The sequence below is a fragment of the Neltuma alba genome, unplaced genomic scaffold (assembly GCF_004799145.2).
Source record: "Neltuma alba isolate B1F8T4 unplaced genomic scaffold, ASM479914v2 tig00012522_pilon, whole genome shotgun sequence".
Classification (NCBI taxonomy): domain Eukaryota; kingdom Viridiplantae; phylum Streptophyta; class Magnoliopsida; order Fabales; family Fabaceae; genus Neltuma; species Neltuma alba.
In genome coordinates this window covers 385,750-400,990 of record NW_021636989.1, presented here as the reverse complement: position 1 = coordinate 400,990, position 15,241 = coordinate 385,750, and the positions used below count along the sequence as shown (strand labels likewise).

Sequence of the window (15,241 nt, the reverse complement as noted above, 5' to 3'; positions counted from 1 at the left end):
TGTCTATGCACGGATCGAGACTTGTACTCCAGAGTTTGTCCATGCGTTCCGTAGCTGAGATTAAAAAAGTACTGGTTGTTCTTATGCGAGCACCAATAATATTATCGACAATGATTGAAGGGCACAGTCGCACATGCCATTGTTTACCCCCAACTAAGAGATAAAAGAATTCACGTTTCCTCTGCCAATTGCTTATTCCAAACTCATCATAGGGAAATCGTTACGTTTTCATCGGGACATGTCGCAGTCTCATGATGTTGTCGAGGAAGATATGAAACAGGGTGTAACTTTCTCTGTTCCTTCTTCTTAATTACGTACGTAGTGTTATGGGATAAGAATGGGAGGAAACTTTCAAGCGCCTGCGAACGCACCAGGCGCCTGGGCACCCATTTCAACCTCTGCATTCGAAACTGGACAGTTGTGGCGGTTGTTCATGCATATTATTAAACGAGACCAAACTAAACTGGGCATTTCCCGCTATCCCGCAAGACTCAGCAAATCAAGGAAAACTCTTGTTCATTATCAATAATTTAATAATTGTTTTTAATAGATATTATAATGTTTTAAATTTGTTAACAATGATTAATACTCAGTAAGGAATTTTCCTGGGGAAGATCAAAAGCTGAACGGCACAGACGATTGACTCCTTCCCTCCCTCCTTTCGCAATCCGTTGCATCCTAACCTGAACTTTCCTATTACGAACATCACCTCTTCACTAGTGTATAGCATGCTAAAACTCCGATGAATTTCTCCGTTTGCGTACGTAACCCAATTTTCACCATCCATACGCGTCCGCAATTTTATTCGTCACACCTCAGATCACGTTCCCGAAAATCCTCTCTCTCTCTCCCCGCCTTTGTGTTAACATTCCGTAGAAAGTAGAAACTGGTCGCACTCAAAATGTCCGTCAGCTCCTTGTGGGGTCATTCTCCAACACGGTTTGTTATTTTGTCTCAATGTCAGGAAATTCTGATGTCGTTTCCTCTTAACTAATTAAAAAAAAACTGAGAAACGTTGATCTTGACTTTAATTACTGAGGCTTCCTCGTAAGTTCTTTCCGCCTGAATATATATATGTGTGTGTGTTTGTATAGAGAGAGATAGAGAGACAGAGAGACAGAGAGCACTGCACACTTTTATTCTGGCTTGCAGCTAATCGAGTTCATTCAGAGAATAACTGTGTTTTTGAATGGCATCATCGGGAAGGGAGTCTCACCGGGAGGAGGGTAATGACAAGAATCATCAGGTTCCTGGTAAAGAGGGTTCAAAGCGAAGACATGGGAGCTTAAGACAAGCAGACATCCCGTGGGTACCATTTTGGTCTAGTATGTTTATTGATCCAAGCGTCCTGCGTTTAGCCCATCAATAACTTATGCTTCGTGATGCCTGTGCAGTGCTATTAGGAATATTATGAGAGGACGGCCAACTGTGCATGACTGGGGTTTGTACTTGGAACCTGTACTTCGAAAAGTGGTATGCACCAAATCAAATCTTTAACAATGTTCTTGAATATAGAGTCGAATTGAAGAATATATACATATATATATATATAGTCCTTTGTACTTTTATTCGTCTCATACGCATTATTTGTCATCTTCCAACCTCATTGACAATAATGTTCCTTGGTAGCTATTATGAGGTGTCTCATTATTTTTTGTTTCTCTTCAAATTTCGTTGCGCTGCGTGTCTTCCTCATCTAGGTACGAGAGGAGGTTCCACCTATAATTCATCGGCACCTTAATAGCGGCGAAGAAACCCTTCATTGGGCTGGAACATCTGGAGGCAGAACTTTACGTTTGTGTTTTACTAACAGATTGCCAGCAACAATTTTTACACACACTAGAATAACCTCTGAGGATGGTAATCCCATTGGAATTGTTCTGTGTGACGCTAGATCTCAGAACTGCATAGTGCAAGAAGGTCCTCTGTCCCGCAGCAGGATAATGATGTGTGCGCTCAAAGGTGAGTTTGGCTCCAACGGGAGCGAGGATTGGAGTGAAGCAGAATTCAACGCCAATATCTCCCCTCGAAGAGAGAACAAGGGCGAGTTACTAAATGGGGAAAAGTTCATTACGTTGGAAAATGGAGTCGGTGTTGTCCCTGACGACATTCATTTTAGTGATAACTCTAGCTGGACAAGAAGCCGCAGGTTCAGGTTAGGAGCCAGAGCTGTTGAGCACGAAGCAAACATAAGAGAAGGCAGGAGTGAAGCTTTTGTTGTCAAAGATAAACGCGGACAGCGTAAGTCTGCGGACCCTTGTGACTTCACCTTTAACGATCGACTGTTCTGGTTTCTTGTTTTGGTATCTTTAGGCCGTGCTTTTACAATATATACAATGATTGTGACGTGTCATTTCAGCGTACGAGAAACACGACCGCCCATTACTGGATGACGCAGTATGGAGGTTGAAAAAGATAGCCCAAAATGGTCAAATTCACAGGCGGCTGTCGTTGTATAACATAAAAACTGTCAGGGATCTGCTGCGGTTATACGTAATGAACCCTCGTTCACTACAAGAGGTAAAAATATGCGGATTAAGATTTTTCTAAATGTTTAGCCCTCGGGGGTATTTGAGCTGATGATATAAACCATGTGATGTGACTTTTTGGTTCGGACAAGTAGAAAACGGGCAAAATTGCAAAGAAGTCGTGGAACACAATCATTGAACACGCCAAGTCTTGCGAGCGAGAAGACGATGGTGAGCGTTACTTTTACCAGTGTCTTACCACAGCACAACAACCAATAGTCCTTGTCTTCAATTCCATCTATGAGCTCGTGGGAGTGAGTTTTGATGGGCATAATTATCGTTTTCTGGAGTCGCTGAACTCGGAAGAGAAGGTATACTCGCGCCTTCATCGATCTAATTCTAAATTAAATAGCGATGTGATTCGCAAATGAGAGCATGCTGCGAGCATGATGATCTATTTATATCAACGTAGAAAAAATTGCCTATGAAGATGTGATCAAATTCTTTTTCGTTTCATCGGCAGTGCGTAGTGGAAACAGCTAAGCGGAATGCCTACGAGACCATGGAGACAATATATGAGTCGTCGATGAAGACATTGGCAGGTGAAATTGCATGTCTAGGTCACCAGTCGTTTTTATATATTGATGTGCGCGCGCGCGCGCGCACACACACACACACATATATATGCTTTCAATATGAGTTTGATTTCATGAGATGCAGGCGAGCCTTCCACGTCGGCAGCATTCGGTGAATTAATACAAGATGAACAGGTAGGCACTGACCAAATGGAAATTCACAATACTTGTGGGGGAGATTTGGTTGATGGTCTGGAATTATGGAACTGCCTGTCGCCATTGCCGCTGGGGCTAGGCGGAAATCACTTTGAACCGGCCTATAATTATTTGCCAGATTTGGCTTCAACTTCAGGCACAGGGAAACGCAAAACTGTGTGGAATAAGATTCGACACGCTTTCAGATTGGTGATGCCCTTTGTGGCTCGGAGGAAGGCAAAGCTTTCAATTCCCTGTGGCTAACTAGCCACTGCTCTATAGCCGGCTGTTTGTTGGTTTCTCTTTTCCTGTCTCCCCACAAGTTATATGTTCCTCTTCATCGTTGTTTTCAATTTAAAATACGCAGACTTTTGCTATCGTTTATTCCTCCCTACCTGTTTTAGCCACAGACGATCGTTGTACCAGCCAATGGGATGACAATGGATATTGGTGGTTCTATGCATGTTACACTTAATTGTGGCCTTGCCCGTTCATTCGGATGTTTATGCCATATCTGTTGAGGCCTGCTAGTTCTTAATAGATGTGTGAATGAGTGAGCATCGGATTGTGTGTATTCGCGGGTAAAGTGAAAGATTGATGTCGCCTATGTAAGTAAAATAATTCAGGAGGGCAATAATTGGTAGAAAGGGGACTATATATAAATAGAAAAATAAGGAATTTTTACGGCGATTTTTCAGACAGCTAAACACCAATTTCAAAACTGCCTAGCATTAACAAGTGGTTCCGAAAGTGGAGGTAAAAGTATTTTTATTTCTTATGCGAGAGTGAACAAAAAATAGTTATTTTATGAAAAAACAATTGTTACGAAAAATTGTAAAATGAGTCAAACTGCAGTGTGGCCGCCTAGCTTGACCGGCACGTGACGACCACAACATGTGGTGGTGATTGATGCGCGCCAACAAAGTCTAAGTCAATGCAGTAATTTAAGTTTTATAGATCCAACCTGGTATTATTCTCAGGTTAAAGAAAAAGAAAAACCTGGTATTAATAAAAAAATCCGCGGTTGTGCGGCAATGTCGAGATCTTGTTCTTCTCGCCCCTCGAATTCGACGCATTAGGTAGCTTGCAGTTTGAAGTTTGCAGAGGAAAAGCCATGACGCCGTCTACAGATTCATCCCAGTTTCTGGTAAATGGAAGAATGTCTGAGGAATGTGTAGGAGAGGGTGAAGCTCTTCGATCACGGATTGAACTCCTCTCCTTACTGCCGTTTTCGGCGAATAAATCGCCTCCAGGTCAGTCGACTCGTCAACCTACCTTCTCATCTTCTTCTTATTGCAGCAGCGAATCTTCAAGACTTCAACCCATTTTCAATTTTGCGTCCTCGTTTTGGTTTTGGATCTGTAGAATTTGTGATCCCTTAGTACAGACCGCGTCAACGCATACTATCTTGTGAGATAATTATTATGCCATGCTTAGTTATGAAAGATTATGTATGTTCTCGTAAAATCTCTACAAATTTCGACTTGAGTATATTAATAAATTTAAATTAATTAATTATAATAAGCACAGTATGATACATCTAAAATATGTATATCTAAAATTAGACTATACATCAGTAACATATAAGTTAACTAAATTAATCTGAAGCAAAATAATAAATATATAAAAAAATTCAGTAAAATATCATATATATTTAAGATCAAATCAAACTCTCGATTAGTTTTCACAGGCATCGTTTTTAATCATTCAAAAGAACGGTATTGCAGTACCTCCCCTTCCATTTATAAGACACAATATTTGGATGGCATGATTATTTCAAAGAACGTTTGAAATTTTAGCCTTTTTTTTTTATTTTCTCCCCTTAAGTACATGTCGTATCAATTTATTAATTATCTTTAATTTCATGCATATATTTTTCCTGCTTATTATATTCTCTACCACATTCATTCTCTCCCGTCCACAAATAAATAAGAACATTTCTGGAAAATAAAATACATTTTTGTACATATTTATTATTTTTAACAAATTTTGATTAACTTTTTTTTAATCCGTGAATTGAATTATTTGCATCTTATATATAAGATGGGAAGAATGGTTGGAAGTTTTTGCAAGGTATGTAATTAATTTGCCAGTTGATGTATTGTAGAGTGAAGAAATCGAGCCGTCCCCGGTGAAATAATTATCTTGCTTGATATAAAATCATCACTTGTTAAGGTTTACATTTTAGGCATCCCTTCTCTAGATGTGTTGGAGCCTTGATTAATTATGTGTTGATGAGAAGTGTATATATATGTGGGATTTTTTTTTTTTTAACAAATCATTTGTGGGAAAATGTTTTGGCAGCGCTATATCCATGCACGCGGCTGTGGGAGATTTTGAAGTCCTAATCCCCATATATTGACTCGTTTTATTCCATTTTAGCTGCATCAGAACGATGTTGAAATGCCCCTTATGTGACCATGGCCGAAAGAAGAAAATATATACAGGTCCATTATAGTGACGAATGCCCTCAGATATATACTACTACCTCCTATTCTTAATATAAGACTTTGTTTGACTTTTATTTTGATCCTAAATTTAAGACCATAATCTACTTTATCTCTCATATTTACATATTTTTTTAAAGGTAATCCTTCTAACAATAGTAGTTCTAACCAATACACTTGATTAGCACGGATATTTTAGAAAAAACAATACTTATTTATTACAAATAACTAACTTAACTTCTTTTTTTAATTTCTTCAAATTAGTCAGTTAGTTCTTATAATCAGGACCGGAGGTAGTAATTAAGAGCGAACCATACACTGCTACTGAATATCAGAACGATAGTTGTACTAGATAGATTATGTCGGGTGTTATTGCAATTAATGAGTTCTGAGTTTAGCTTAATTAATTATTGGAACTTTGACGGATTGGATTTATAAAGGATGATAATATAATGCCCAGAGTACGCGTATATCCATCCGCGTTCTTGTGATGATCTGATGACTTCACAGCGACTGGCAGGTCAAGACGAAACTTTAGTGGAAATTAAATTAATGCAGGCCGTTCCACAACATGACTTACCTTGAGCCTCTTATCAACCAGTGCCCAAATTTTCTGTCCTATCCTCTAATAACTCTCCGCTCCTTATCTCCCAAAAGGTTTCTATAATAAAAAATATATAAACCACTCTGCACAAGTCAATATTATTTAATTTTTGTTTTTCATAAATAACTTCATTAGAGCATATTGCATAGAGGTCATATACATATGAGGAAAAAATTAAACGTCATATTAAAATGGATTCATTTTAACTTGAGTGAGGTTGGAAAGTATTCACAAATTTTTACCATTTTAATGACATGAGCTACATGTAACTGGCTTTCCTGATTATAGCGAAGCACTTAAAAGTATCTAATTATACTGAGAAGTAGGGGTAGGGGAGGATAAGCTCTCTTGTGTCTGATCTATGAACAATTATCTAACGCGTATTGGGATAGACTAGCGGGTCATTCATGTCACACTTAGTGTTTACTGGCGAGAGGGCTTTTGGAGATTAAATTTCTGACGGTTTTCGTGGCCATGAAGTAGAGGTAATTTCCAGTAAATACCGTCGCAACTTCTACGTAATGCGACGTAGTCCCCATTGTCCCTATTTAAAGGCGCAGGTGTTTCAGTGTCTGGTGCAAAGATAATGGCATCGAAAAGAAAAGCCAATAATTGTGACATTCCGGCTGAAAAGCCAAAGCGGAGATTCGAATTCGAACAGACTGCAGAGGAACAGATTTCTCTGTATTAATCTAGTTTCCATTTAGTGAACGTCTTCAGATTTATGGAGTAATTTTATAAATATACATATAACTTTTGTGGTTGCCTTGCAGGAGCGATGGAGGTAACACATCCGTGCCCTGCAACTGCAAGTGTGGCTGCATCGTTTATCAGGCACGCCTTGAAGCTGTGATCCGACAAACGGTAACACACACAGACACACACACACACATATATGTATGTATGTATGTTTGACACGTCTAGTCCCTGTTATTACTGATCTGTTCATCTGTCTATTGGTGTGTTTATATATAGCTAGCTTTCTGCAATTTCAAGTAGCTTCCATCAGCGGCAGCAATTATACATCGGATATATAGGAATAAGCATGCACTTCATAAAGGGCAAACGTTTTCGAATTTTGGTCCTTTCTATATATATGTATCTAATAATTCTGACTAATATCTTGAATTTATTAATGGTCGATGATCGATTCTCTTATACCCTGACAAAACCAGCTCCAGTTTTGTTAGGGACACCTATATATATTGACATCATTGATTTGTTTAACAATTTTTAAATAGCATGAGCTAGATATATTCTTCTTTTTTCTACCAACAGTTTGAGATATATTTTCTACATGAACTGCTCTTGCTTTATTTCTGACAGAACTAATTTCGATGCTCATCACTTTGATAAGCACTGTAAGCTTATCAGATCTATATCATTCATATCCTATTTGGATGGCCCATATTTAATTTCTTTTTTATTTTTACTTGTTCAAAATAGTTATTCTAATATGTATAGAATCTAAAATAAGTAGAAACTCTTAGCCATCATTTTTTCAAAAAATACTTTTTATTTAAAAATAATTAATTAAAGATTTTAAATTTGGATCATTCAAGCCAGATATAGGAAGTCCAGATCTAATGAGTTTATGGTGCTTGTCAAAGTGATGAGTACTAAAACTAGTTCCATTCTTGATTACCTTTGATTGATTCATATTTGTTTCTTTCGCTACCAGGTCCGAGAGGAGGTTGCGGCAGCACAACACCAATCTCCAAGGCCTGAACTATAAGTTCTTATAATTTTATCTTATTTTAATCACTTTTATGTAATTTTTTGCATGATTTTCTTCTAATTTTACTTGATTTTAATCAATTCCATAGTACTTCTCCGATCCTTAATATATGACCCATTTAACTAATTTGATTAGATTAAGAAAGTTAGATAAATTAGTTAATTATAAAAAATATGACACGTTTTTCCTAAAATACCATAATCATCTTTCTTAATACCCCATCTCTCCCTTTTATCTGATTATGGTTGAGGGAGTATTCATAGGGGTAATTTAGAGAAAACTGATAAATATGAGAAATAGGTCTTATATTTAGGATCAAAACCAACTCAACAATTAGGTTTTATATTAAGGACCGGAGGAATAGTATTTTTTAATTACCATGTGTTCTTTGTAAAGTGCTAATAGAAAGGAAACAAATAATGGAGATGTATAATTGTAAGACGACACGTATTCCTGGTTTTTTCTGTGAAGCATGCCTCCGTAAAAATCGTCACGTTCCTTGCCCATGCACAATCAATCTGGTATATTTAGTTGTTTTCTCTTTCAATAAATAACTTTCTGATTTCATTATTGCAGATTGACGCCTAATAGTAATCTGAGTGGTGAGGTATCCGAAGCCAGACAAAACTTTCAGCTGGAATTCAGCAGAAAACTAAGACAAGAATATTATACACAAACTAAGATATTGGCTGAGGACAACGCACCTCCTCAAATTGTTCTCCTCAACGTTGGATCTCGTTCCATAGTAACGGAGGGTCCCATGTCTTCAACAGAGATAGAGATCTGTGTGGTGCCAGGGGATTTCGGAAGTGGTGACCATCAAAACTGGAGCAGGGAGGAATTCAACGACAACATCATCGTACGACCGAGAGAAGGAAGGGAGGCGCTACTTAAGGGAAAAGATACTAGAGTCACCCTAAAAGATGGAGCTGCTTTTATTCCTAAGATTGAGTTTACTGATATCTCACGCTGGGTCAGAACCGGAACCTTCAGATTAGCAGCCAGATCCAAAGAAGCAGACGTTAAGGAAGCTATAAGCCAACCTTTCGTCGTCAAAGATAAAAGAGGAGCGTGTGAGTCTCGATTTATATAACCTTAATTTAATCTATTTTTTTGGGTCTATTTAGTAGTATTCATGGACCTTGTGGTTCGCTATATATTTCAGCGATTATGAAACACGCCATACCATCCTTGAAGAGTGAGATTTGGCGCTTGAAAAAAATAGGGAGAGGCGGAGAACTTCACAAACGATTGTTACAGAATGGAATAGAAACAGTTAAGGATTTTATGCGACTTCACACGATCAACCCGTCTTCGTTAAAAGAGGTGGCATCATCTGTCAACTTTATCCTAGTTATCAGTACCTGACCGAAATTCTAGAAATTGACATGTCATTGTGACTAACATGTTTTTACTTATTTCCTCTCAATAACCTAGAAATTCGGCAACATTCCGAGCGGCAGATGGGAGGCCATAATGGAACATGCTACAGCTTGTGTTATTGACGATAACGTGCATTACGGCTATCACACAGCAGAAAGACAACTAGACTTCGTCTTTAATTCCATCTATGAGGTCGTAAGGGTGAGCTTCGATAATGGTCAGACTTATCGTTCACCGGAAACCTTCACCTCGGTGGAGAAGGTATGCATTCTTAAAATTTCTGGTTCAAAGTTATCTTTAATCAATTTTCGGGGAAGATGTGATTCACAGTTGAAATTCTCTTTATTTGGGCCGCGGGGGGGGGGGGGATTTTTTTACTTTCTTCCAGCTTGATAATAGTTTGATCGAGCGTTATTTAGTTTCTTTGTAGTTTGGCATTTTGAACGCCAAGTTTGCGTAGGCTGTTCACTTTTCAACTTATTAACTTCATTACATCTTAGGTTATCGTAGGATTCATTTGGTTTGGTTGCATGTCGACGTCTTTTACAATTCATCCTATGACTTAGATATTGTCATGGATACTCTTAAACTGTGAACGGAGGGAGATCAGCTTGACGGGGTAAAGTATCTATCCAGAAACTCCAGAGATACCCAATATATTTAGGCAACAGAATAGCAACAATATAAAGAAAGGAAAGATAAAACCAGACTATTGAGAAATAGAACATTACAGAAACAAGACGGTGGGAGAACGAGGATCATGACGTGGGGGGGAAGCTTGACTCAATTCATTCACACACCCTCTACACAGATCGCCCCCGGGGTTCATCTTAACGGAAACCACCTGTCACGGGCCCACTTGAAGAAGCAACAGGCCCATTTTCCATTCCCAGCCCAGTTACAAACAAGCCCATTCATTACCCACAAATCAACACTTACTGTAGTATTCCGCCTTCAATTAATTAAATTCTCAGCTAGTTTAAGGTTAGAAGGTATAGAGTTTAATCGGTGCGGTGTGGTGGCAGCGTTTGGTGGAGGTGGCCAAGAAGGAAGCATATGAAAATGAGAAAGATTTTGTGGCACTGCCAGTGAATCTGGAGGAGCTAGGAACTGTACAAACTGGGGAGTCCAGTAATGGCATGCCACCAGATGGAGGGGCTCCCCAGCAAGTTGACCTCCCAGCCACCCAACAAGGTAGTAATAGCCATGCAAACATTTAAATTCAAATCACATGGACATAATGCTGATTCAGTGATTTAATATGCTGCAGGGCAAGAATATGAGTGGGATCTGCTCTACTCTCCATATTCATCTCTAGATCATTTTCTTTCCAACCCCTTGGTGTTGGAAGCAGGCTCTAGCAGTCCTCTCCATTGTCTCCTTCATTCTGATGCGCCTCCTTCCACCCACGACGGACGCAGAAGCAGATGGAGTAAGATTCGGGCTGCTGCGTTATGGCTCATGTCTCCCGCACGCACATCTCTTTCCCGCCAGCGCCATCCCTTCTAATAATTGGATCTAATTTGCTGCCGGGTTGTTTTTTAATTTTGATTAATTAAATTAAACTAGCTTGGTTCGAGTCTGTAACATATCTGGGCTGTAATGACAATGGGCCTTCCCCGTATTAAAAAGACCTCGGTTGTGATCTTCTTCTCGTTGTCTTTGAAGTCCGAATCCGATTTATACTACCTCCTGTCGAAAGACAAGATCTCAATTTTTATTTTGGTTATGGTTATAAAAAGCTGATGCATTTTATTTCTTATATTTATATATTGTTTTATGATAGTTCTTCTAATAATATTAGTTTTAACTAATAAATTTGATTAGTATGAATATTTTATAAGAAACAACACCTATTTAGTACAAATAACTAGTTTAACTTATTTACTTACTATTCATTGATTAGTCAGCCGCTTTTTATAATTAGAATCAGATTTATCTAATTGAACGGGCTGCGGCCGGAACAGAGTGACGTAGCTTTTAAAGGGATGAAGTGGCTCCTCGTCACAAAAATATCTGTCTTTGCAGGGTGAGATATCTGGAACTTTCTTCCCTAATATCTTCCTCCGGTCTAATCTGGCGGAGAAGATATTTTTTCTCTCTCCCTTTCTCAACTGTCTTTCTCTCTCCTCCCCCATCCTCTTTTTCATCCCATGAAATTTTGCGCTTCTCTTTTTCTGCATTCTTTCATCGTATCTTTTTAATTTTTTGATTGGACCTGTTTCGAGCCGCTTGATCTCCGGTTGTCTTCTGATCGAGCCCGTTGGAGCTGCATTTCTTTGGACCTGTTCTTCCATGGATCCGGAGGGAGGATCCCATGACGGATCTAGCTACTACGCCATCCTCGGGATTCCCAGGGACGCCTCCTTCTCTGATGTCCGTACCGCCTATCGGAACCTCGCTTTGGTAACGATACGCCTTGGTTTTGCTGCTCTCGGCTCTTCTTCCTTAGTCTGTCAATTGTTTTTCTCGTTCGTCAAACTATATAATTCGGCGCCTTTTTTGTTTCTGAGGACTTGGAAATATTCTGTGGATTAGTTTTTTGACAGAGATTTGTAGGTTCTTCAAACTTATACTCGTTTTGCCGTGTTTTCCATGCCCGCGTTTGTCAATTTTGGAGTTTACTTGTAACGGGCGGTGGAGAAAATTTGAAGTTTGAATCTTTCTAATTTTATCTTGTGTTGTGGTTGAGCAGAAGTGGCACCCGGACAGATGGGCTGGAAACATTGCAATAATCGGAGAAGCCAAGCGGCGATTCCAGCAAATTCAAGAAGCTTACTCAGGTTATAGAACATTAACATCGCTTCATTGTTGTGAATCCAAAGTTACGCTTTGGATCAACATTAAAACTTAGTTACTGTTGTGTTCCTGTTGCAGTTCTTTCCGATAAGTCTAAAAGGTCAATGTACGACGCCGGATTCTACGATCCTTTAGAAGAAGAAGACGAAGTTCGTATAGTTTCCTTGATATAGCTCAGGAAAACGCTGTGCCGTAAACAGGGCGAGGCAAAACTTGCGTCGTTTGGGCGTACGCTGAAACGACGATATCGTTTGTCTCGCCTTGTGCTCGGTAATAGATTTTTATATTCCCTGTTTTTTTGCTGCGTTAATTTACACACAATTACACATCCTGACCTCGGGTACGATGCGGTTAATTAAGTGGAACATAACAGGGCATGCGTTTTTAAAATTAAAGTTGAAAAGAATATTTTAACTAATTAATAATCATTGTTTTGCTTGTTTAACCACGGGATCAGGAATTCTGTGACTTCATGAACGAAATGATCTCGATGATGAACAATGTGAAGGATGAGGTACTGTTGCCTAATTGATTATAGCAATTTTCTTGATTAGAAGAATGGCATGATAGAATGAATTGGTGAAGGTGCGTGTGATTTAATGGTTATTATATCATGTATAGGGGAACAGTTTGGAAGATCTACAAAGGATGTTCGTAGAAATGGTTGGCGGAGATGAGATGAGCTTCGAGTCGAAGGATGAGCAAACGAGCGGCAAGAGGGGACGTGTCAGTGCGCCAAGGGGCAGCGCAGCTAAACGCAGCAACTCTCGCCGCTAGCATTGAATTCGTGGTGTTGTGTAATTTTCACCTTCTTTTGTAATGGTTAAAAATTTCCCCAGCAGAAATGGAGTGTAGCATTTAATTACGAATGGGGAAGCTGGGAGAAATTGGGTTTGGTTCTGGAACAATTGCACCAAATAAATCCGCCTCTTCCTGTTTCTTTGCACGCGCGTTGTGTTCTGAGTTTTTTATTTACCCAGACAGACCATTACTAAAAAAATATTTAAGTGAGAATAAAATAAGTGTTTTCATAGTAAGTCTTGGGGTCGCGTGGATCAAATGGCCACGTTTGGAGACACGTGGAGCATGCAAAAATTGTGGGGGCAGAATGTACCAGAGCAAATTCATGTTTATACTTCGTAGTAAGATGAGATGGAGGTTGAAGGGTTGGATCCAGTTCGTGGGCCCCGTATGGATATAGAATATTTCCGTCGGTGTAACAGAGAGGTCCTGGCTGGTTTCAGGGTCCACCCACCGCTTTCTTTTCCCCGTGTGATTGTTCTATTTAACTTCATCCGGGATTTTCTGGGGTCTGACGGCGTCATTCGTTTGGAGATCGTGGTGGCTTTGTTACTTGCCCGAATGTGCAAGGCATGGGCGAGGGCGGCTGAAAGGTTTGCATTAACTGTGAGGGATAAACAGGTGGAAGCCGTCCGTTCGTATGATGGGTTTAACGTGACCAGTTGAATGCCAATAATTCTATAATTTTATGATAGGAAAATTGAGGAGAGAGACATAAGGACAACAATATTTATAAAAAAAATTTTAAAATTTGTATTTATTTAAAAAGACTAAATGCTAAAATATAAATTTAAAATTACCAATTTGTTTTTAATAAGATCCCGTATTTTATCTCTCATCACGTCTTATAATTTTTTTGACAAAATAATTACACTTTATTTAAATTAATTCAAACTAAATGGAATTACAAAGTTATGAAATAATTCTCACTAATTAAATTAAACTCAATTAATAAGTAACTAATTACTTTATTCGTCCATTTTTTTTAAAATTTTTTTTAAAAAAATGATAAGTAACTAATTAATTTATTCGTCCATTATTTAAAAAAATGAAACTCTTTTTTAGGGCTTCGTGAATAATCAGCCGATCAAAATCATAATAGTTGAATTAAAAATTAAAAAAAAATATAATAATAATAATTGTAACTTAATCCATAATTAACAAGAATAAAAAATGTCAATGTAGGTCTAACTTGAATTTTCTCACCCAAACTTTTACAATTACTTCTATTATGACAAATAATTGTTGATATAATGAATTTCTTATGTCATTTTTTATTTTAAATTTTTAATTTTATTAAGTAAGAGGGTTCAACTTATTCAAATAAAATAATAAAATAATAGTATGAAATGGATAAGCAAAAACATGAAACAATTTTTTTTTTCTGTGAATGGTAAAGCAAAAATATGGAACATTTTTTTTTTTGGTGAATGGGAGAACTTAACTGCTCTGTTCATTTTTCACAAAGGTTACAAAAAATTTTTTCACAAAGGTTACAAAAAAATTAACTAGTGTTGGGTATTAATTTAATTAACTATAATCAGTGTCTGACTTTGAAATCTAAATCAGCTTGAATTAATTCAAATAAATCGTAATTATTCTGCTAAATGATATAAAAATGATAGGAGGTGGTGAGGGAAGAGGGGTGATTTCAGTCTTTTGAAGTTTATATTTTAATATCGGGTCCTTCTAAGGTTTTTAAGATCTTTTCCAATAAATATCATTTCTACCTGGTCCCTCTCTCTAATTTTCCCTTTTTATGATACGGGTAATCGGGCGTGGGTCGGGGGCATTTTAAAGAGGAATGAAATAAATGAGTCCTGCGGATCAGGATGGGGCTGCGTGGTCACTCAAACATTTTCTTTTTTTTAGGCGTTTCAGTTAGCCTCTTGGGATGAATGGGAGAACTTAACTGCTCTGTTCATTTTTCACAAAGGTTACAAAAAATTACTAATTAAAAAATAGAAAAAAAATTAACTAGTGTTGGGTATTAATTTAATTAACTATAATCAGTGTCTGACTTTGAAATCTAAATCAGCTTGAATTAATTCAAAAAATCGTAATTATTCTGCTAAATGATATAAAAATGATAGGAGGTGGTGAGGGAAGAGGGGTGATTTCAGTCTTTTGAAGTTTATATTTTAATATCGGGTCCTTCTAAGGTTTTTAAGATCTTTTCCAATAAATATCATTTCTACCTGGTCCCTCTCTCTAATTTTCCCTTTTATGAT

General features: G+C 38.0%; 3 protein-coding genes across 3 annotated transcripts; all 3 read left to right on the top strand.

The window, feature by feature from the left end:
- Positions 1–1,103: 1,103 nt before the first annotated feature.
- On the top strand, positions 1,104–3,713 carry LOC114728217 (calmodulin-binding protein 60 G-like). Its single transcript, XM_028915096.1, has 7 exons — positions 1,104–1,305; positions 1,395–1,473; positions 1,701–2,241; positions 2,360–2,520; positions 2,624–2,839; positions 2,992–3,070; positions 3,189–3,713. Exons 1-7 carry the CDS (start codon positions 1,190–1,192, stop codon positions 3,500–3,502), a joined length of 1,506 nt encoding a protein of 501 aa, XP_028770929.1. The 5' UTR covers positions 1,104–1,189; the 3' UTR covers positions 3,503–3,713.
- A 3,162-nt stretch (positions 3,714–6,875) lies between these two features.
- LOC114728155 (calmodulin-binding protein 60 B) lies at positions 6,876–11,098 on the top strand. The gene is made up of 8 exons (XM_028915007.1): positions 6,876–6,973; positions 7,063–7,153; positions 7,971–8,020; positions 8,604–9,100; positions 9,193–9,353; positions 9,465–9,671; positions 10,436–10,604; positions 10,681–11,098. The coding sequence occupies exons 1-8, from the start codon at positions 6,876–6,878 to the stop codon at positions 10,917–10,919; spliced, it is 1,512 nt and encodes a 503-aa protein (XP_028770840.1). The 3' UTR covers positions 10,920–11,098.
- A 530-nt stretch (positions 11,099–11,628) lies between these two features.
- On the top strand, positions 11,629–13,155 carry LOC114728218 (dnaJ homolog subfamily B member 6). Its single transcript, XM_028915097.1, has 5 exons — positions 11,629–11,816; positions 12,106–12,193; positions 12,288–12,358; positions 12,667–12,723; positions 12,831–13,155. The coding sequence occupies exons 1-5, from the start codon at positions 11,706–11,708 to the stop codon at positions 12,984–12,986; spliced, it is 483 nt and encodes a 160-aa protein (XP_028770930.1). The 5' UTR covers positions 11,629–11,705; the 3' UTR covers positions 12,987–13,155.
- Positions 13,156–15,241: the final 2,086 nt, after the last annotated feature.

Bases quoted from the DNA above. Each gene is read 5' to 3' on its own strand.
- LOC114728217 (XM_028915096.1), top strand. From the start codon at position 1,190: ATGGCATCATCGGGAAGGGAGTCTCACCGGGAGGAGGGTAATGACAAG. The intron at 2,242-2,359 runs GTAAGTCTGCGG...GTGTCATTTCAG, and splicing joins CAAAGATAAACGCGGACAGC to CGTACGAGAAACACGACCGC. The intron at 2,521-2,623 runs GTAAAAATATGC...TCGGACAAGTAG, and splicing joins ACCCTCGTTCACTACAAGAG to AAAACGGGCAAAATTGCAAA.
- LOC114728218 (XM_028915097.1), top strand. From the start codon at position 11,706: ATGGATCCGGAGGGAGGATCCCATGACGGATCTAGCTACTACGCCATC. The intron at 11,817-12,105 runs GTAACGATACGC...GTGGTTGAGCAG, and splicing joins CCTATCGGAACCTCGCTTTG to AAGTGGCACCCGGACAGATG. The intron at 12,724-12,830 runs GTACTGTTGCCT...TATCATGTATAG, and splicing joins TGAACAATGTGAAGGATGAG to GGGAACAGTTTGGAAGATCT.
- LOC114728155 (XM_028915007.1), top strand. From the start codon at position 6,876: ATGGCATCGAAAAGAAAAGCCAATAATTGTGACATTCCGGCTGAAAAG. The intron at 8,021-8,603 runs ATAAGTTCTTAT...TCATTATTGCAG, and splicing joins CAATCTCCAAGGCCTGAACT to ATTGACGCCTAATAGTAATC. The intron at 9,101-9,192 runs GTGAGTCTCGAT...TATATATTTCAG, and splicing joins CAAAGATAAAAGAGGAGCGT to CGATTATGAAACACGCCATA.